Genomic DNA, 23406 nt, shown 5'->3' with positions numbered 1-23406 from the left:
ACAACTCCCAGAGAGGTTGGCGTGTTGCCCGCTTCTCTCAAGGTAAGAGATGCCGGGTTCCAGCTGCTAACATGCCCTGGTTTTGGTGCAGCTGAGGTGCCACCCGCTTGCCTCTCTCATATCTGGCAAGGAAGTGTGCCACCCACTCAACAAGCAAAACAAGATTTTGGATTCAAGATTCCAGGAGTGCAAAGAGTACAGCCTTATTTAGCAGTCTTGAATATCATAGATCGAGGTAGTAGAAATATGATGATGTATACCAATAACAAGATTCATCCACATGAGTCATTTAAAATGTTTCAGTAGTGAATACTCTACTCAATATTCCATCTGACTCTGAATTTGTTTTCAAATTGGATTTGGTTCTATCAATGGTTCCTTCCTTTGGCTTCTTTGCAACAAAGCCCAGCTACGATCCGTGCATCGTAATAAGGGCTTGATGTGTATAGACTGGAAATGCTGGCAGTGTTTGAACACTGTTGTTTGATTCAAGTATAGAATGACCCATGTGTTTCCCCTCAGGCTCAAAGGTACATTAAACTACTATCGTGAAATCTTTTTTCACTTTGTTTGAAACAGACTCTGCCGTAAACCGTAAGTGCAATTGTCACAATTGTTTCACGGCACATCACAACTCTATTGCATGTCTGCAAAAGGTAGTAACTCACCCAGAACATATATTTCATGCTTCAAAACCTAGTTATTGTGTCAGGTAATTGGCCAATGCCACCAAAGTGAAAAGTTGTTTCGTCATCGTGTGAGCTGGTCAAAATGTTTAGAGGTTTTTTTCACCGTGGCGATCAATATTGGAAATGTTTCTTTTATACAATATCTGTTTCGTTCTACTTTTTCTGTTGACACCAACTGCTTACTGTACTACACAAGAATGTCATTTTCACTCAGCTGAATGCTGGTGTGTATTGCACTGAGCTTTATAGATTACGATTTCAACACTAGGTGAAAGCTTACTGGGAAGAGTCAATACATTACAATATTTGATTTATAGGTTATTTCGTAATAGCTATGTGCAGAATTGTGTCGTGGTAACACAGTTAGCTCATCGTACTGGTAACTAATAGAGGTAAAGCTACAAAGACAGAGAAGTAATTGCAGTAAGTTTGATCATTTCACCATAGAAGAAAATAAGGATGTTTACAAACAAACCTAATGAATGCATTTTATGCTTAGTGTCTCGAATAAGCATTACTTTCCCCAGCACACACACACACACACACACACATACACACACACACACACACACACACAAACACAGACCCATTGCAGTGCTTGAACTAATTCCAAAGAGTGTTTTTTGACTCTCCCACCTCCTTCCTTAGCCTGATCACTTCCTCTTCTAAGCTGCACTGCAGTGGCTTTGGCATACTCTCCAGAAAAATGTCACATATTCCTTGTACACAGAGACTTTTATGTGTGGTAACAAGCAACTCAAATTCACAACTATGTCTCACTTGGAGAAAAGATACACTGTCACATGCCACCGCACAGTTGCTCGACTTGTCACTTTAAAAGGTGAAGTTTCATACCAATTAATGGTAGAATTCTGGCGACGCAATCAGCAAAGGTAAACTGTTATAACAGTCGTCTCACCCAATTTCTACAATTCATGAGTGATGTTTGTCACTGATATGTGAATTTTGCTTTAATTAAAGACTGGAGCACTCTAAGATCTTTATGTAAATCATCCGTACCTGAAAATAAAAAAATAAAAAAAAATTTGGGGTTAACTTTCACTGGGAATTGGGAAGTTATCTAATATTTATACCCCCTCTAATTGCATGCCATAATTACAACCTTGGCCGTAAGAAAGGTTTTGGAATAAATTGAATTAATTTGGCAGCCATAAGTTGTGCCTGCATGCTGATTCACACCGCTTCACCTCTGGAAAAAGATCTGATTGAATACACTAATAATACATTTAAACCAGATAGAAATACTTCATGAGAAGAAAAAAAAAAAAAGGAAGCCTGGAGCTGGTTGGAATCAAAATAGTGTTATTCCAACTCGTAACGCGTAGGGAAAATCTCAACCCACACATGATGACAACGGGGTTGAAAAACAGCTGGACAGACTCATTCGTTCTCCCCATCTTATGTCTTTAAGTCTCTTCGTTCTCTCTCTATAGCTGTCTCTCCTTCCACTTTTTCTCTTTCTCTTGACTGCTCACACACAAATGCACGCACAGGGCGGCTGATCCCGTCCCCCTCTGCGGTCTTCCTACACGCAGCTGGGGTCACGGATGATTAAAGCAGTGGCAGGTGGACTCCACTTTGAAACTATCAATAGACCCCCGAGAGCTGAATCAAACAGCAAACCCTCCATCTCTGTCAGCGCGAGCTCTCGGTGGCACCGAGGGAGAGGACACGCAGAGGGTGAGAGGGCAGACTCCACCTCTGTATCCTCACGGTGCACCGTAGCACACTGCTGGAAAACCCATGGAGCAGCTATGGAGGAATTCCTGACTCTCTGATGTGATTTCAAGCAGGCTTTGTGGATTCATTCAGATGACCCTGCAGCCTTTGACCCGTGGGGGCTGCGGGGGAGTGAGGAGAACCATCTACTGCAGCATTTTTCATTCCCACAACACTGTAGTTTGCAAACCATGAAATTCAATGAACTGTGGTCTAATAGTTGTTGCTCTACTGTTTATGGAATCGAAATAGGGAGAGCAAAGACAGAAACCCACAATAGCATTGTGATTGTTTGAATTTCTCATGTGGATTGTTCATTTAACATTGGACATTTATTTTTAGGCAAGCTAGCGGCATGGCTGTAGGGAAGGCAATGGCAGTCAGGCAGTCAGTCAGTCAGTCGGTCCTATTACATTGATTGCCTGGACATTTTATCAGGCATTTAAGGTCCCCAGAGGATGATTCCCTCTGACTTTGGTGGTCCTCTGTCTTTTCCTCTAGCGCCAACATGAGATTTGTGCAATTTGTGGTTTTGAGTGAAATGATTAAAACCTTTTGGAAGGATTACCATGACATTTGGTATAGATGCAGTTGTAATCACTTTAATGATCATCAGACTTTACATCTAGCGCCACCATCAGGCCAGACTCTCATACTTTGGTTTATGATCAAATAACAGCAAAATGAATGACACTCATCAGCCTCAGATGTATTGTCAGTTTAATGCTTATTAACAAATATTGGCATGCTAACACATTAAACTAAGGCTCAGCATGTCAGCATCGTCACCGTAAACATATTAGCACGTTGTCAATGTACACTTTTGGAGAATTTGGCATATACAGATCTATCCATCCACCCATCAATCTATCTATCTACACTGCTTATAATCAACATGACTGAGCACAGTCATGTGTGTGACTATCTGGGCGGCATGGTAGTATTTCCAGGAGGAATGATTTAATGGAAATGTCAAGAGCAGCAGTCGCTCCAAGCAAAGGCTGAACCCTCCGACTCAATGTGAGCCACTTTACCTCAGTGGGGATGAGAGAATTGTTGTCATTCAGCTCCGGTCCCGACCAAAATCTGCTTTTATCAGAACAGAAATGGCTTTGTCACTTTTTAATGGGATTACAGCTCTTTCATTGCATATTAATTTGCCAGAAATCAATACAGGCTGTGGTTCTATTTGGGGCATTTTAAACACTAGCTGCTCAGCGTACATTCTGCAGAAAGAGGGATGAAGAGCGAAGAAAAGAGGTTTGGAAATTAGACCTGTATATTCTGATTTCTTAAACGAAGAGATGGAATGAAAGAAACAAAGGTCAAACGGACCCATTGGAAACAATATGGTTCATTCCAATGTGTTTATTCTTACATTATGAAATAAAATGGATGAATGGATGTAAAGAGAGAAGGAAAAAATGACAGCTCAATGATTAAATATAAGAAAAAAAGGAGGAGGGAAGGCAGGGATCCATTAGATCCCCAAATTAGTTTTCACTATAATAAACGGAAATTATCACAAACTCCTTTAACAACTGTTACAAAGTGCTTTAAAGCATCATTTTAATTAATAATAAGTTACTATCTTCATTACAATCACACTCCAGCATGTGATGAAGTTGCCTACAGGGTGCAAGAGCTGTCCAGGGTTCTGAACCTGCATGCAAGTATTACAGTGAAAACAGTAAGAAAACTGAAAAGCTTTCCAGAGGAGCAACTTTGCATTTATTTTAAAACAACGACAGAAAAATAGAGTCTGCTCTGTCTTTAAAGGAACACCAACATTTTACACACCTCTAAATATATAAATGGAGAATATAAGAGCTGTAGTCCTGATTCTACAACTAGTTTTGAGCCTTTATTGCACCGACATGGGACACGGTCCGCTCAATTACTGTGGTGACCTTCAGATGGGCGCGGTTGTTCTTATCGTGCAATCTCCACCAGTTGGCATTACACCACAATTAAAATGCGTGTTCAGAGCGACCTGTCACCGCGGCTGTTTGCCGTGCTGCTTGGCACCCTGTAGTGGAGAGGGTGACATCTATGACTCCTCGCCAAGGGAGCCCGGTAGACGCACCTAACTGTAGTTATTCTCTCAGCTCTGCCGAATAATTACACCAACAACTCTGGCCAGAGGAGGGGTTTTTTTTTTTTACCTTTCCTTTTCCTCTTTTTGCAAACGCAGCTTCAATCCTATACATTCTTAGAATGGAAGGTAAGATTACATTTTTGTTTCCCGAAAGCATCGAGTCCTGAAGCGGTGTCGGAGGGGAAATTATACGTGTCTGTGACCTCACCTCGGTTATTTAGACAAACAACCAAATCATTGTGCCTTTTCAGGTAGAGTTATTTTTATTAATATGTTTTTTTCGAGGATCCAATTCTTGCAATTTCTGCTGAATTCTCATTGTGTTGTACTTCGAATTTCTGCCCCGAGGACTTGCCTCTTTTAAGTTTCGGTGGATTTACTCTCCACATGCATCGCCCGTCATGTTAGTGACTCCTACATTATGTTAACAGAAGTCATTACTCATAGGTTTGATTTGCACGGCGTAAGGTATATGTTATATATCTGGCTGTTATATGTATTACTGTGTGCTGTAGTCGACAACGCTTGAACAGCAGTCCGTTTAGGCTTGCAGCTGTTTGAGTTGGACAATGCCGTAAAAAGCGATGCAGCCCGTCGTTAAGTAATTATCCGGCAACTTTAAATAGAAGACTCCACTTCAGTGCCACTGCAGATGTGTCTCTATTTACAAATCGATGAGCATCGTGCATTTTAAAATGATTTTCTTCATAGGAACAGAAGAGGGAAACTCAATTTTCGTGGATTTTCAAAAGCATCACAGCGAGATAAAATCACTTGCTTTGTTTATTTCTAGCAACGAGTTGCATTTGAAACACAATATCCGCCACAATGGAAATAAAGATCCGGAGGCTGAATCTCCTGTTAGAATAAATGACTCCAGGGAAGGCTGAACGTTTTGCGCAGTTGCTCATATTTAACAACCGCGTGAAACAGCTATTGAAGTTGGTATTTACAAACAAGTCACTTTAGGACCCGGCGGAGCGGTCGTATGTGTAACTGGACATAGTGGCTCCATTTGAGGAAGATTGCTTATCTCTCCCCTCCTCTCTCGTCCACAAGTCGACTGGGCTAGGAAATCTACCCAAACAACTCCAAGAGCTGCTCTCCGACGGGATGTTTTGATGCGCGTTGATGGACTTTAATGAATTTCCGAATGCGAATCCCCTCAACGGCTATTTGAAGTATTCCTCGTGCGCCATTCCGACGAATGCTGCGCCAAGAGCCGCGCTGCGTAAAGGCAAACAGACTGTGTGGACACCAGTCGATACTTGGCGGCGTTTGTGAGCGCGAAAGAAACGGTCTAAATGTGAGCAAGTCTCGGACTTTATTTGGAAGGAAGGGTTACAATAGTGGGACGTAAAAGTTAAAAGAAAAGTTGAAAGAAAGAGAAAACGTTGTGCTCTCCATGTGAATGCGCGCTTTCTGCGCATACAATCTCTTTTATTGATCCATCTAGTACAATTAGAAGAACTTAGAGAGAGAAGAATCTGTCAAAGCCGCATTAAAATCTGTCTGCATCAACCCTTGGCTGTAAATAACTTGTTGAATGAGCAGCTCGTCCCTGGAGCGCATTTAAATGTGAGTATTGGTGTGTTTTAAGCATTCAGGTTGGATACCGTTACGTGTATGATGATGACAATCGCGACTAAATGGGCAATTACAGGGCAATTACAGTGGGCTGTTTCATGGGCGGAACGTTAACCGTTATCAGGTTTGAAGTGGATTGAATGAATACGGAATGAGCGGCTCATGACATGAAATAAACACATTCCACAGCGCTTCACCACTTTCCTCTTTATAAAAGTTTGATTGTATTGAGATGGTTTTCTTTGTTATGAGCTTGTATATCTGGATTTTCATCATATACACCTCATCTAAAGCTGTTATTCTAAACGTATCCCCATTATAAATGGAATAATGTGAATTTAACCTGTTGAGCAGCAGGTCAGTAAAGTCAGATCTAGGTGTGCCTCGCCTCTGCGCAAAATCTAACCCAGAACATACTGAGCACAGCTTCTGTTAAGTGTCTTAGTTGTGACAAATGGCTGCTTCCTTTGCATTCATTTAAAATGCGTATATGAGCTGACAAAATGTAAAATGATTGGACTTTTCCCTTGGTCCCTGTCCCGTTTATGTGATTGCATGGATGCTACATGTGCTGGATTCTAAAATGTTCGCAATGTGCAACTGCGTTTTTGCATGTTAGTGGTTCAGGAGAAGAACTTTGAATAATGCATGGCGTCAGATTTCATGTGTGGCAGTGGTGCAGGCATGCTGGCTCTCTGGTTGGGCTCCACACCGAGGGGACCCTCACATTGTCTCCACATCAACCGTATCTATTCAGGGAGAAAGATATTTGCATGAAAGCTCAGTCACTCCTTTTTGTAAATAAAAAGTGAGTCCAAATTGCAGAGGCTAAAGGTGCAGCCCTGCTACGTTAATTGTAATGTTTTATGTTTGAACGCATCCAGTGCAGCGAGGGTGCTGTTGAGAGACAAAGAAATGGAGAGGGTTTGAAGAGAGAAGGGAGGACTGAGAGACCGAATGAGAGAGAGAATGAAGGAGTGAAAGACAATAAGATGACAAATACATGGAAGTACAGACATGTTTCTGCTTGCCAGTCGATCTCGCTGGGACTCATATTGAAGGGTTGGTTCTTGGCACAGAGAGCGTTGGAAGCATTAACCCATTTATTGTTGCACACTCATCAGCCAGCCACAAAGCATCAGTCTGCTCAAACTGGCTGTGGATCAGAAGTTACTGGTTGGAAGTCAGCGAAATCAATGAACACAATGAGGCGGTATTGTGTCAAAATCCTGACCAGGTGCTCGATACAGAAACAAAATAGCAATTGTTGCAGGATGAACCACAGAAGAAGCAACTGTTGAGGCTGTCAGATGTTGTTTTTGGTTTGTTTTTATTCTAAAATCCATAAAAGTGTAATTTACAAATCACAGAGGTCAATGTTTAAGGCACTGGTCGTCCAGTGTTGAGCATGGGAGCAGTTTTTGTGTCCCGCATTTCAGCACCACGGACAGCTTCCCCCCCCCCCTGTATGGGAGCCAAGAGGCGATCAGAAAGCCACACTCAGACAGAGAGCATAGCCACACTTTAGCAGGATTACTATAAAATGAATGGAATACATCCGCCATGGTTTTTAAGAGACCGGCTGGGAGTTTGTAACCAATATAAGCCACGGGGCACGGCTGCCTGCTGACTTTTAAAACACTCTGCCATGCTTGAGCTGCCCAGGGGATGGAATGCAAGCGGACACAAGGGGGTGTTTCAGAGGCTTTGAAAACAAGTGAAGGAAAAGAGAGAGAGAGAGAGAGAGAGAGAGAGAGAGAGAGAGAGAGGGAGGGTGAGCGAGGGAGGGTGAGGTGGTCACTCTAAGCTCTAGGCTCTCTCTCTCTCCCTGCATACGGAGAGATGCTCAAATATTGATGACATTTAATATAGAATCTGACTTCATATTTTTCTCAGTGAAATTATGACATCCCTGTGCTTCTCCTTGCATTCTGAGTACCACTGGGTATGAGGTATAGATGCTAGGGCGGGGTAAGCAAGGGTAGAATATTCTAATGTGGCTGTATATTGCATTTATACTTTCACTGTGTCATTTTGACGAAGGATTTGGCGTTGTTTGTTTGATGTTTTGACCCCTATGGTTTCTGGCGATAAATCAGCATTCTGAATGGTTACACTTATTCTATGCAGAAATAATCTATTGTGCGCAGTACTGATTTTGTATCATACGCTATCTTCTCTTTCCTGTCACCTTAGTGGTGCTCTGACGTTGAATGGTATCTGTCAACGGAGGTTCATTGAGCATCCTGTCACCTCCCTTTCATTTCTATAGATTTCATTACTCCATGTGTCTATGGATTAAATCCAATATTCCCGTGGTCAGCTCCATTTTCTGGCGCTTATTAGCTGTGAATGTTCCCTATTAAATAAAAATAAGATAAGCGACCTCGACAACACGGCAGCTGGCAGCTAATTGAACTGTCTTTATAATGAAAGTCGACCTCCGTATTATGAAAGAGGGTATGTCTAGGTGTGTGTGAGTGCATGTGTGTGGCCATGGGAGTTGGGAAGGGTCCATCTCACATCACGTCTCTGATCTAGAACTCACATTTAGATGTATAGGCTACATTTAGGCTAGACATCTCCATGAAAAGAAAAATGGCTTATTCATCACTCAGACCGCCAGCTGTGTTATCAAATTTGTAATTGGCCATTTCTTAGGAGTCTTTTTGATTGGCATGAGCACATTTAAAGTGTATGGATTATTTTTCTACCAGTTTCTTCCTCTCAGTCCCACCTGAGGTCTGTCAAATGAAGCCTGCCACCCATACCTCCTGACATGGCTCACTTTGAAGAGTGTGTCGAGCCTCAATTGGCAGTGCAGATCACTTTTTCTGGCTCACATGAACATCTGTCATTACAGTTGGAATGTATTCAAGCCTGTAGTCATTTTGTAAAATGGACATTAGGTTAGGAGAAGGGAAGCAGTAATTGCCTTCGATGGGGTCAAAATGTTCAGTCCAAGACTAGATGGCCTAGTTAAAATATTGAATTCTAATGCATCCATATGCCAGCAGGGAGCACAGAAACCAGCCTGCATGTGTGAGCCCTAGCAACTCATTAGGAGGAATTTCTATTTCCCAAATCTGATCTAAATCTGTCTCCTTTCACACGATAAACTTTATCTCCTTTTGTTAATTAATTTGATTTGACTTGATAATCTCGTGAGACAAATGCAAAAGTAGCACTTTCCTCTGAACAAAAAAAAAAGACTCTCCACATGCTTCAAAATCACATATTACCTAAAACAATTTGTTTCAGCAGTGACTGTCGGTTACAACTCTAGCCTGCAGGGCAGAGAGTAAAGCTGTTCACTGGAAAGTTACTGGCTCCACTGCATGTACCAGCTGGTTGTGCCAGGCATTTTTTGTAGTCTGACTTTGCGTTACAAATGTGATGTGACATTGCAAACCTGTAATGGGCATTTAAAGAGGATAACTCTAACATGCTCGTTGAAATTGTGCCCTCAGTGGGAAGAGGTTCAATTAAAATGGAAGTCAATTTTTCATTTCATTTTTTACATAGACTTCTTTTCACAAAAGAACATTGACAGTCAACAGTAACTTAACTCCTATTTCCAGTGGCATTACTCTATTGCAGGCAGCTGAATACAGCTGCTCAATTTTATTTTCTCCACTATCGCACACGTTATACCCGAGACATGTAGATCGTGTGGGTCTCCACTGACTGCTGCCAGGCTCCATTACCTGATGAGTAAGGCCATCTGACTGATGGCTTGTGATAGCTCAGAGAAACACACAATCCCTCAAATAGACCATTTCTGTCTCCCAATTTTACTTTAATATTTCCCAAATGCCTCTGAAGGCATTGGTACAACCGCAACTCCACATTCGGCTATAAAAGGAGCAAGAGAATTGGGAAAAGGCAATAACTTAAATGCTCTGACCTGACGCATGGAAATAAGCCTTTTTGTATGAAAATCAAATGGAGATTAAGCTTTGCAGAACAAGCTCAATTTGGATTGTATACAGTGATTTTGGCAAGGTTATTATTGAGGGATACATATAAACAATGGAATGCTTTGTGTTTGTGTATACATTATGTATGTGGGGGGGGGGGGGAGTAGTAGTAGGTAGTGAGACGCACTGCTTATCCACCTCAGTGCCTTTAAACCATGTACAACGTCTGTTAATATTACAGTAATAATAACAGTGTTTCAAATGTTTTTTTCTGGTCTGTTTAATTCACCAAACTGTATTTTTCTCCTGTCTTTTAGGATGCTGCAAAAAAAAACAATTGGCAGGAGATCAAGCTAAGACATCTGTCAGCCACTGACTTATGAGGAGTGTCACTCCTCTCTGCACATCACATCTGACCGTTGGTTGACCCTTTCACCAACGCCCAACACTTGTGAAGAAGCTCCCTTGTTGACACACCTCATCGGCCGGGCAGAAGTGGCAGCAATCAATTACAAAACAACTGAATGGTGGCTAATCGTTGCCTGAAGCCGCTCACAGAAAAGTAGCAACATGCTGCCACAGTTCCCAAATGCGCTGTTGCACCTCTCAAAGTTAAATTAGAAAATTCTCAGAGATATTGTCCTTTTTGTGACGAAGCAGCAGCTGTCAAGACAAAAATAAGAAGTTCCACAGAAACCATACAGAACGAGACCAGCGATGCTTTGGCCTGTATTGTTCACTCTGCAAGCTGTGTGCACCAGCGTGTCACATGCCATGCAACATTACCCGGCGGCCTGGGGACACTATGACGTGTGCAAGTCCCAGATCTATACAGAGGAGGGCCTGGCGTGGGACTACATGGCCTGTCAGCCAGAAGCCACCGACATGACAAAGTACCTGCGAGTGGCCCTCGACCCCCCAAATATCACGTGTGGAGATCCGCCTGAAACGTACTGCGCTTTGGTGAGTCGTAACCTCGCCTGTCCCGTGATGGAGACAAATGAGGCTGTAGGCAGGATCACACAGCATACTGGGTCAGGGATAGAGAGGAGTGCATACAAGGCAACGGGCTGCCACTGCAGCAGAGATTCATTTGCACACCGGGTCTTGTGCATTAGGACACAAGTGCTAACATGCAGCTGCACGGTCACAAGTCAACATATATGTACACAAGTCTTGGAGAAGCGAGTGTAAAGATACATGCACACGCATACATGATGACATACGTGTACAGCACAAATACGCAACAGGTCACAAAGAATGAATAACGATAACATCACATTTCTGAGCTCATCTGTCTGGTCTAGCTGAAATAAATGTGAAGTGTCATATTTCGGATAGTACTGAGGTTCATCTCAACACAATGTCACAAATGTCTTGTGTGTATATATACATATCTTGTAAATTCTATGGAGCCACAGACAGGACAATTTTAGAGATGGGAGATCAACCTTCTTTTGCAATCTCTTTGCGCTCCCTTGATAGATATTGTAGTCTCTCGCAAAACACCGCAAACAATTGCAGAATTTAAGTGTTGTTCCTTTCTCCTGCTCTTTAAATAAATGTGTAAATATGCAGCATACCATAATAACAATATTGTGATATTGGATTTTGCCAACCACATTGTCCATTTGAGAGCACGTACACAGTCCAACTACACACACACACACACACACACACACACACACACACACACACACACACACACACACACACACACACACACACACACACACACACACACACACACACACACACACACACACACACGGGGGGATGATCAAGGTAATTGTACTGATGCAGTTATTATGCACTACATGCTTACCTCACTGTTCAGCGTTGTGGTTCAATTGGCCCTTATCAACCATTATCAACAGTTCAACCCCAGGTTGCATTTGTTTAGAATCACACTCAAAGTAAAAGCAGGAGCCCATAGGCTTTAAAGTGCTTCATTAAAAGCTGTGTGCGTGCCCGCAGAGAGCTCCTGGAGTAAATATTTACCAATTAAAACGGGCATCTTAAAAAGGAGAGTTTTTATCCTCGCAGCTCCAGATGGCATTGGGACATTTAATGCCACTGTAGGATGAAAAAGGAGCCGGCCGCCAGTCGCGTGTGACGTTCTGTGAAGCTTTATATCAAAACGAACAGCAAAATCTCTATCAGCCCAGTAGATTATCCTAAATGCGCAACATTAACATAACACAGGGAATATGAAGAGCAGAATAGAGACAGGGGGAGTCACATTGGTAAGACTGGTACTTAATTTGACTGCATAAACTGTTGGTGGTTAAAGATGCTTTGTCACAACTTTGTCCATTTTAGTTTTTTTAGTTATAATGTCATATTCAGTATACTGCATACACATTGCCTAGATTATTTTCATAATTTGTCACTTCATACTGACTATATATCTTTTTATATTTCTTTGTCAGGATATATTGTATCGTTACTGTTACACAATTCAATTATTACATTTATAAATAAAACTACTTTGAGTAAATGTTTAAACCTGATTACTCACCAGTATTGTAGGTCAGTAGCTTAAGGAGACTAGTCACTCACTGGTGACTTTTCATTGAGTAATGCTTGCTTACCCATTGCCCTGTGTGGTTAGTGGCTGACTGCATTTAAATAACCAAGTAGTTTTGCTGGACATTAGTTAAATCATTAGATAATGGTAACAAAACATGAAAGTTGAGTCTACTTTAATGTTGAAAGAGAGCAAAGCTGCAGGAGCAGAAGGCTACCAAATAATGTGTCTGTTCTTCTCGACACTGGTGCTTATCCTCATTATTCCAGCACTAGAATAATGTTACACCCAGTAAGGTGCTGTAGGACTATTCAGCGTCTTTTGTTTCCACCTAAACACATAAACTGTTAAATGTTAGCATTGCAATTGTCAGCATGTTATGACACTGGCATTAACATTTAGCTCACAGAAACACTGTGCCCTTAGCTAAGCCCCGCCCCCCTGCTGCTACTCTGTCAACAGCAACCCTGGATCCCACACTGTCAATAACTGCACTCTCTCCATAAACATTATCGAAATTAAGGAAATTAAGGAACAACAATGTTCCTAGGTCTTTATTCACTGTTCACAATCATTAAAAAGCAAAAGTAGCATGTGTATACATTCAGGATACCTTCAGTAGCTAGTGTAGCATAGAAGTGTGAATGCTTCTTAATGATGTGCAAATATACTCTGCTAATGTTAGCCTCACAGGATTTTACATAGAAACGAAACGTTTTAAAGATCTCCTTCCAACCTCTCTGGGTAATGAGTATCACTATTACACAACGTTTGACTATGAATAGCTTGAAATCCGGAAACAATTCAAATTTAGCTCACCGTAACACTGTGCCTTAATTCGGCCTCAAAGATTCACTTTATGACTATTGTTAGTCTTATTTTCAATTAGACTGAACTTCATTTTTTTTCTCTCACCTCCCTGAACTGCCAAGCTACATCAAATAATAAAATATGATTTTATTAATCCCCCCCAAAAAAATGTCATGTTACTGCCTGAAAAGTTAGAATTTCATAGTAAATAAAATTATGATGGGAAGCTTAACAGTCAACAAAAAAAGTCAAATTCCAATTGTACTATTTGTGTTTGAGACAAAGACCTCATGAATAGAATATAACATTTCTCATCCCCAAACGCTCCAACGTGTACATTCAAGCTTTGCCTTGACTCGACTAAAAGGTTATGGTTACGTGACCGTTCTGATGTCTCTATATCTGGATGTCAGAATGCCAGTATCACCTCTGACATAAATTTGAGGTCATCATTGTCCAGATGATCAAAAACACCGGCTCCTCCAGCACTCGCTTAAACGGCTGTTGTGCGTTTGATCCGTTTACATTCTCGGCTGGCACAAAGGCAGACTGACACTGGTGACCTTATCCACCGGTGCTTCCTGAGAGTTTGTTGGAGATGAGAGCAGCATGCAAATGAGCTCTTTTAGTCAATCACCAAGTTGCCTGCAGTGAGCCTAGTCTAATCACTTTCCCCAGGAGTTGGTTTCCCTCATAGCGAATGGTCAAAGAATCCCGAATGGCTCATTGCCCATCCCTTCTCTCTGTCTTGTACTTATGATTCCCATCTTTGTCGCTCAAGGATGTTTTTTTTGTTTTGTTTTTTGTCAAAAATAAGCTCTGATGAATATAGTTTTGACATTAATCATTCAAGAGTGGATTTATACATTAAGGTTTGAGGTTGTTCATATTTTGGATGAAATGGTGAATATACCCTTTTGGTTTTAGTTCTAATACCAGGGCTGTTTTCTCCAGAATGTTTAGGACATAATGATAAAGGGAGTCCAGAATAAACAGTGTCTAGGACAGGTGTTCCGCATCGGGGAGTTAGCCCTGTTTTTATTTTTAGCTGCAGGCCTTCAGGGGTTCTTCAAAATGTGTTGGTATTAAGGCTGTTCTCCTGTGGTGCACTGTGGCATTGTCACTCACTATCACTCAACAACGTTTTACGGGCTGTTTCAACTAAGAGGCAGTGTGCAAGCTAAAACATTGAAAAACATATGATGTAATTTAAGAGGAAGGCTGGATTAATTGCCATTATTTTTCCAGAATTGTATAATATTCCAAAGTCATGCATTCTGTTGTAACTAATGGAGAAAAAGTTTTTTTTCATATTCAGCATTTTCATGGATTAATACAAATGATCCAATTAGACCCATTTGAATGGTTGTAGGCGAGACCATTAATACACTATCGCACCACATGCACCCTAATAGCTGTTAATGCAAAGAACGCCTGCTGAACGTCGTCTGCATCTGAAACCTCCCATAATCATTTTTTATATGGTTAACAGACACAAGAGCATATTTAACGTCAGCACTTCTCCCTCTCTTAAATCCAAATCAGGTTGGCTTTGGTGGATTTAATGGCAATTCACAAAAGTAGCAGGCCATTACGTCGTCTTCTTTGAGAGAGAAGGTTTCATTTTCATACAATTCAGAGTAAAACCAAATCCTTCGCGGTTGCCAAGTAATGGGCACGGGCGTATTTATTCCACAAAATGTAAATAAGCGTTTGGCAGATGGCTGCCCCAACATCTTGAAATTTTCACAATCTGAATCTGCTGTGTAAATACATTCTGTTTTGTTAAGCAGACCACCCTGACAAGCATTTCTAACTGAGACTGCCATGGTGGAGTAGTGTTTGGATTAGTACCCTGCTCATGAGAGAACCTTTCACCCAGTGGTTTGAAATGTGGCAGGGATAATCCACATTTGAGAGAAACTCTGTTCTCCAACAACATCTACAGGGATCTGGCAGTAGATCTAAATGAATGAATGTGACTTTTGAGTTAGGTGTCATCGGCCCACACGCTCCACAGTATCTACAGCCCTGCTGATTCACCCGCGTTGCGTTGGCAATTGTATAAACATTTGTGAGACTGATTCAGTAATGGTGCTTATTCCAGCAACTCTGAGTCTAACCGGGTAGATTCTTGTAATTCCTCTGAACTTTATTCAGTTCTCTCAGAATGGATGAAAGGAGTTACGGCTGCCAGTTCACCACACAGCCCCCCTCTGAGGCTTAGGAAGGAAGACGAGACGAGAGCTCCCACTAAGCCGCTCGGAGACTGCCACGTTATTGACAGTCAATGCAGCAGACTTATCTTTGCTGGCAATGACGGGTCATTGTGAACTTTTAATCTGTGTCTTACATGCCCACAAGAATTGACGTAATAGATTTAAAATGAATTGATTACAGACAAGAGAAAGGAAAGTAACCGTTGCTTCATCCAGTGTGAGGTCATTGACAGAAATAGTGAGTCAGAATGGCTGGTGCCTCAACTCTTATCTCATAAAAAATATGTTTATATACTACTAAATTACTTTGCCATTTACATTTTGGAGGAAACGTAATTGCTGCCAGGAATAATTGAGTAGGTAAACAGGCGACAACTGTGTAAAGAAAAAAAAAACAGTAAACACCTAAACCAAAGAATGTTAAATTTACTGCCATTTAGTTAAAATAAGCAATATCATAAGTTCACTGGCAAGTTTCAGGAAGTATAGCCAGAGACAAAAGTTTGTATCCTATGTGCCACGTCAGGACTGGGCAGTTTGGCAAAGATCCTCTATCACAATACAAGTCTCTCATATCGTGATAAAGACATAACATAGCATGTTGGCTGGTAATTCAATGGATAGTTTATATGAATTAACCACATGGTCTTGTACACCCCTGTGTAAACACTTGACAAAAGAAGAGTATTTTCCCATTTAACTAATAGATTTCATCATCAATTGATCATCAATTTAGACAACTTAATTGTGTGTCATGATAGGATTCCTTCGAAAAACGATAAATTGTCATATTGAATTATCAATTATTATTGATTATTAACAATAAGACAAGGGTAAGGTTAGGCAAAGGTTAGGGTTTAGGTTAAACACTAATCATTATTGACTTTTTTAACATTAACCAAGACCAAAATCGCACCCTTACCTTAAAAGCTGCCCTAATAATCTTTATATCAACGATGGAAAAAAATGACTACTGGTAATGTGAAAGTGGTATGTTCATGCCTATTGATTTAGTTTAAACCTGGTATTTCAGCACAGTTGCAGATATACATTAGCCTACACTAATATTATTAGTATTATACTATTCAGTGTACTCAGTGTACAAAATGACACTTGGTACAGCCTATAGAAAGTGGTCATTTGTTGTGATTAACCCACTTTGAGGTTTCTCTCAGCTCTCTGAAGCCTTTAAGCATCTTTCAGCTCATTGTTTAGGTTTACTTTACTAAAACTTGAATGTTTTGGTTCCCTCAGGAGTTAGCGGAGCAAAAAGGAGATTGAAGATTGGACCGAAATTCATTGGATAGTCAGTAACACAACTGCAAATATGTGTTACCGTCGCGCTGTGTCTGCTGGATGCGTATAATAGGCAACTGTCTGCAAGTTGCCAAAACATAACCTTAATGCTTATTAATTTTTAGTAAAAAGTTGACAGTGACAGTATACAAGCTGAGTTCTTATCGTAGCGGTCCAGGGCCTTAGGTGCACGTCATCCCCTCTCTCTCCCCTGCCTCCAAGCTATCTATTTAAGAAAGCAGAAATGGCAACAAAACTTTAAAATGCATTGTGAGTGACGGTGAATATCCTATAAAATATATTTACTATTGCGAACTGGTCACATGAACTTTTAGGATACAGGTTTGAGTTCTCTGATTATACTAAAAGTGTCCAACTAGCCAACATATCTGTTTTTGAGCCAATAGATAAACCCCAAATCAGTCCCTTTTCACTCATTCACTGCTGCCTATATCATAGACAGTATGAATTGTCATCATTTTGTGTCATCACCGACAGGTAAAGTGAACCTACAATTTATGTTACATTAGCAGAAAGCGTAGTGCACACTACTCTTCCCATTCTGTTGAGGACTTTTTAAAGGGCATTTTACAGCACATACATTTCACACAGAATTCTGAGACTCAAATGAAAGGGCAGATAGTTATTAGATATGATAGAAAGTGATTTCTGACATGTCTGTGACAAACAAGTCTGAGCATCTCGAGTTGTTTAAATGACCGAGCAGTTCAGAGGTCACACCAGAAACTGCCTCTTTGATCCTGACACCCTTCCTTCTTTTATTTGTTTGGGGACAGGAAACAGTTGGAGCGTTTAGCTTCCTGTCAACCCTGTGCCCTTGACTGTGTTCTGAACTGGCCCTGCCCAGCACATCATCACCGCACCACTGCGTACCAAGACACCGAGATGACATGCAACATGTCCCCTGACTCCAGGAGAGAGGGGGGGGGGGAGTCATCATTTATTCTTTCACTCGCCTGCCACCTCTTTTGTCTCCTTGCTTTTTAATTTCCCTGTCCCTTGTTTTCTGTCAGCTGATGATGCATAATATCCATGCCTTGTTTGAACATGTGGCGGTTGGATGCTCCATATGAGGCGAGCACCTGACAGACAGAGATATGTCGGCATTCTTCCCTGGGATCTGTGACATGTTAATTCTTAGAGGGTTCTAAATACAAACACAGATGAATTGTGCATGGAGATACAAAAGAAAGTGATGGGCTTTGTGCTTTGACGAGACAGAGAACTTTCTCAATAGCTTCACGATTGAATGCATGTTTGCCGTCTTAAATGGAGTCCCTATATGCATTCATTTTTATTAAAAAAAAGTCTAAGCAGACAAAATACTTGAAAAGCCAGTTTGGAATATTTTCTGCAGGTGTATGTAGGAATATAATTGGTTTCTCAGCACAAATGATAATAACAGCTGGTTTCCTTTTCTTGCTGTAAACTGAACTGATCAGACTGTCTTTTACTAATACAAATTGAGTCTGATATACATACATATACAGCACATTATCTTAACTATTCAAATTCTCAAATATCCATAATGAGAATATGTTTTATGAACAGTTATCATTCTGTGAAACAGATTATGGTATTTGCGACCTTCACTGTCGTATGATTAAACCCAGCTGCGTGGCAGACTGTCAAACCTTTATGGACTTTGATGTTATGTTGTCCCACTGTGTTTGATATCATGCAGTAAAACTTGTTACATATGTTTCCATTGAACACAGCTGGGGTCGAGGCACATTTGGTTCAAGCGAGGCAAAGATAACTGAACACGTTTTTTCATTATGACATGGTTAAAAACAACATCAATTCATTTTTCCCTGGCAGTGTTTCAGAGCATATAAACATATAAAATAAAAACATATAAACATATAAAATAAAAAAATAAAAAACTTTCCCCTAACATCAGAAGAAAGTTTTTTTTTTTTTAATTTTATATGTTTTTTAGATTTAAAAGGAAAACAAGCAGAGCAATTACATTGCATATCAATTTATATTTATATTTACATATGAGTGGGATTATTGTTTAAACTGTCTAGAAACAACATTGATAACAAGGTCATGAACGGGATTTGTACATTTGTTGTGCATTCAATTTATTTAGGTTATTTAGGGCTGCATGTTTTAGTGTGTCAGAGAAAAAAATGTTTTTTCAAGTTGGGAAAAGTAGAGACAAACAACATAATCAGTAACATCAGGTGGTAAAAAAAAAATCACATCTGCATTGCAGGCAGAAGTTTGATAATCATCTGTTGGACACATGTTTTACCAAAAGCATTGAGTTCAATGTAGCTATTGACCAGAGGCTGCAGATTTAAAAAAAACACAGGGCATCTTGTTAATATTGTATATTGAATTGAATATTGTAATATTGTAAAACATAGGGTTGCTCTACCTGATTGAAAACCAAACATTGTATGCTCATTTCACCAAACCACACGGTCTGTGATTGCTCACTCCAAAGTAAGGCGCTATAGTATAATTTGAGAGACCAACCTTCTCTTTAGAGCACTCACTATTTAGGAGTCAGTTGGTATTTTAGATAGTTTCAATTAGTTTACTTCCTGTGGAAGAAAAAAAAAAAGTTGGTCTTGACAAATTTACCTGAAATAAGGATTTCCAATTAACATTTAGATAAAACATTTCATAACAGAAAATTGGGACACTGTTCGTATGTGATTTCGACAGTTTATTTGTACACACAAAGTTTGCCAAATGTAGTTTTATGTGAAAATAAGCCGACTGAAAGTGAATTGACTGCATCCCTATTTTTCATCTCTTTTTGAATTCTAGATCAACAAACTTTACTCAAGACATTAAATCTTATTTTTTCCCTTTAGGTTTGAATTTTTAAACAGGATGACAAAGTCGAATTTCATTAGCATTTTGTCCTCGGGGACCCAAATTGCAGGAGATAAGATGGTATTTGGGAATGATTCAAAGGATATTCTCTTACTTCACGCTATGACTCGGCTTCCTTTCATCCAGTAGTCCAACCACATTTAACTCATTTGCTGTAGACTCACATGCCAACGCATTTTTGCCGCTTGCCTGGCAAAGGTATACTGTAATACAAGCATAAATGTTTCATTAGCGAATCAGCATGTTTCTCTTACACTTCAGTACAGGAGAAACTATTTGTTATTTCAGCGTGTCTCAATACCAGCGAGACAGTAGTTCCTTGAGAGCTTTGGGTGAAGTGCTTTCCTAGTGATTACGTTGATGTGGTGACCCGTGGGCCTCGGCTGGTTTGAGATGGACTCCCCAGCTCAGAGAGCTTCCTGTCCCTCCTGTTTTGCCGAGTCCATCTCAGCTCTGCTACCTTTTCAATATAGAAATAAGTGAGTAACAAGACTGTCCACACTGTCATTTTTAAAATAAAAGGGAATTCCTTCACCATTGAAATGAATACTTTGCGTCCTCCTAGCCTTCAATGCTTGTACACCCATTCAGCATCTCTTTATGCCCGACAAGCTGAATGGGATTCTTGTAAAAGATACAGTAATTGAATTACTCCAAAGCTATTTGGCAGGCTGGCTCTCTGTTGCTGCCTAAAAAAACAACAACTCAACTTGGTTCACCCATCTGTCAAAGGTTTTTTTTTTCTTTCCTTTTCTTAGCAGGGAAGTGCATGTGCATGTGAAGGACTTCCCCTCACGCAAGACACGGTCTATAATTTTGGCCAGACTGAGAAGTGTCAAGCCATCAAGCAGTTCTCTCATGGGAGAGGAACACTTTGAAAGCTTTAACCTCAAAGTCTGTGTTGGTGGCAAAGCAGCGGTGTTAAAACGACAGCCTTTTTAAAAAGGATACATTCACCTATTTAACATGAAACACAGCAGAACCTCTTCCTGAAGGTAAAACATGAGCTAGAATACGATATTGACGAGGATACAGTAGGGTAACACAAATCTGTAGTGTCTCTTGCAGTGGCCAAGTGTTGCGTAGTGAAATTTAAGGCTCTGAAAACTCGATTTTCATAGTCTATAATAAGGATGGCATGTGACTGTTTTGCAAAACATATTCCATGACACAGATAATCACTATTTTAAACATAGTTTTCCTCTCATATTTACATGTAAAGGCAAAGTTCAACATTTTTGTGATATGCTAATTCTCTTTCTTTTCAAGAGCTGGAGCCAAGACATGAAAATAAGTTGAAGCAGAGTTGCAGATTTTAACCAATACATGAATAGAAATGCAAAATTGACAACTAGTGATTTGTATTGGAATAATTGGCCTTTGTCGAGTGCTTCTGTGCAGTGTCTCCGGCAGTAGAGTGCCAAAGTGAAAGCAGAAGTTGCTTGTTCCAGAAGTACAATCACCTCTTTAAAAGTCACATTGACATTACATTGACGCAAAAAACTAGAAACCCGGTCTACAAAAAAATAAATTAATAACCAAAAAAATATTGTAATGAACAGGAAATGTGTGTGTATGTACCTATATGGAACTGGGTTATCACTAACCAACCCGGCCAGGAAAACACAGCCAATTATTCATTCTCCCTTTCTTTCTCATTATTTTTGTAACTTTATTATAATTGTCATCATTATCATTATTGTTGTTATTATTGTTACTATTATTATCAGTATTCTTAATACTATTATTAAAACTATTAGTAGAAATATTATTAGTATTATTAACCACTTCACCCGATTGCCCCTCTATACTTACATGCACACACACACACACACACACACACACACACACACACAAGAGAATCACACAATAGACTGCATGGCACTTTCCCACAAAACGATCAAACTTTTGCTTTTTCTCTTTTACACTGTACCTAATGCATGTTTTGCTCTGTCGTGTTAATCCTGTCATGTCACCCAATAAGTGCTATACTAAGTTCGGTCTTGTTTTATTGTCTCACGTCTTGTCTTGTTTCACTGAATATTGATAAATTGAAGGGAAACAAAAACAAATCCAGTCTTGGAACATTATTTTACTCAATAGTCTGTTGTGTGGTTCACTTAATAAATCTAGGATGGTAGTTTTTTTAGATGTGTAATATTTATATTCAGCTCTTCTGTTTTCAATGGCTGAAGACCATTGAACAAACACCAGATCAAACGTCATAACTCAACAAGCAGCAGCTAGTTTAGACATGTATGTATGTATGAAATTTCTTGAAATCACAAAGCTTACACTTTCAGATAGCAAGTGCTGCAGAGGCTAATTTATCTCAGAATATGGAGGGAAAACCACATTTTTTCAGAAAAATTAATGAAAGAAATACTCAATGGATAGATGTCTTTTTAAACAGCCAAGTTATATTCTTCCCCCTGTTTCCAGTCTTTATGCTAAGCTAGGATAAATACATCCCAGATGCAGCTCCTAACACGCATTAAGATGAGATTGATCTCATCTTAATCTTGGAAAGAAAGCAAATAAGCGCATTTCCCAAACTGTTGAACTATGCCTTGAAGGTGTTACTGTAATATGTGCTGCACATCAACTTTGCACTGTGTTCCCTCTAGAATTCCCCTAGAAGTCAAAACGCCAGCTGTGTTTTTACGAAAAAGTCAAGCGTGGCAGATTTTTGTGTTTTTGTATTCATTTACATTTTTTTAATTTGAGAAATCATGAGCTGAGTCAAAGGGGCAAGAGAGAAATAATGGCAAGATTACAGACAACCCACCTCCCCTTAGCAAACCCAGTCATCATGTTGTCAAGCCGTATCGATCTCTGAGAAAGACCTAAAGAGACTGTGCTGTAGTTAGGGAGAGGGAGAGAGGCAGGGATGAAAGTGCAGACGGGAAGAATGCCCGTTTCCAAAAGTGACTGGTGGGATTTTATCATGCTCAGTGAAAGGGTGACATTTCAGCAATGCTTTATTCCTCACTTTGGCATTTCAAATTAATAAAAGCCTCTAATAACTATGCAGATTGAAAAGATGGAGGACGCGTTGACACACTATGAGCTAACACACTGATGAACAATGCCGCAATTTCACTCTCGCCGTCTCTTGCTCTTTCTTTCGCTCTCTCAATTTCATCCCAGTTTCTATCAATTTCTCTGCGATGACCCCTGAATCTCATTGTAAATGTGTGTCCTCTGATTCTCTTCTCACTGAGAGAGCACTTAGAATCCCTCAGCGGCACGCTGATGTGTTTTAAAGCTGCTTATATGAAAGTCAAAATCAATAATGCAATGATTTCAGAATAGTTTATCAGTGTTATTAAAAAAAAGGCATTCAGGCGTAACAAATGGAGTACACTTTCATTTTCTGTATGGCCTAATAGGAGTGAAAAAGAAGAATTATGAAATTTGGGTTTGTGTAATTAATGCTGGGCTGCATAGTATATCAACAAAAAAATAAGGCTTTCACATATTATGACATTGGCCATGATGGAGAAAAAAAACACACTATGTAAAGTATTTATGTAAATATGTGATAGAATAAGCTTTACATGTGAACATACAATGTGTTTTTAGGCTAGTATTGTGTAAGTATGGCTGGTTTAGTACCCTTTGTATAAAAAGATTAATC

At 40.0% G+C, this 23406-nt stretch overlaps 1 protein-coding gene across 2 annotated transcripts in view; it reads left to right on the top strand.

Moving 5' to 3' along the window:
* Window positions 1-5603: 5603 nt before the first annotated feature.
* The window catches only part of LOC137866208 (netrin-G1-like), a 57896-nt gene continuing 40093 nt past the window's right edge, over window positions 5604-23406 (top strand). For both annotated transcript variants that reach the window (XM_068701959.1, XM_068701958.1), the window contains exons 1-2: window positions 5604-6105; window positions 10352-10997. In XM_068701959.1, coding sequence (XP_068558060.1) covers window positions 10752-10997 — 246 coding nt within the window. In that variant the 5' untranslated portion in view covers window positions 5604-6105; window positions 10352-10751. The remainder of the gene's footprint in view (window positions 6106-10351; window positions 10998-23406) is intronic.

Source organism: Cebidichthys violaceus, unplaced genomic scaffold (assembly GCF_023349555.1).
Source record: "Cebidichthys violaceus isolate CVI_PGR_0920_01 unplaced genomic scaffold, fCebVio1.0.p SCAF_8, whole genome shotgun sequence".
NCBI lineage: Eukaryota > Metazoa > Chordata > Actinopteri > Perciformes > Stichaeidae > Cebidichthys > Cebidichthys violaceus.
This window is presented reverse-complemented; position numbering and strand designations above follow the sequence as displayed.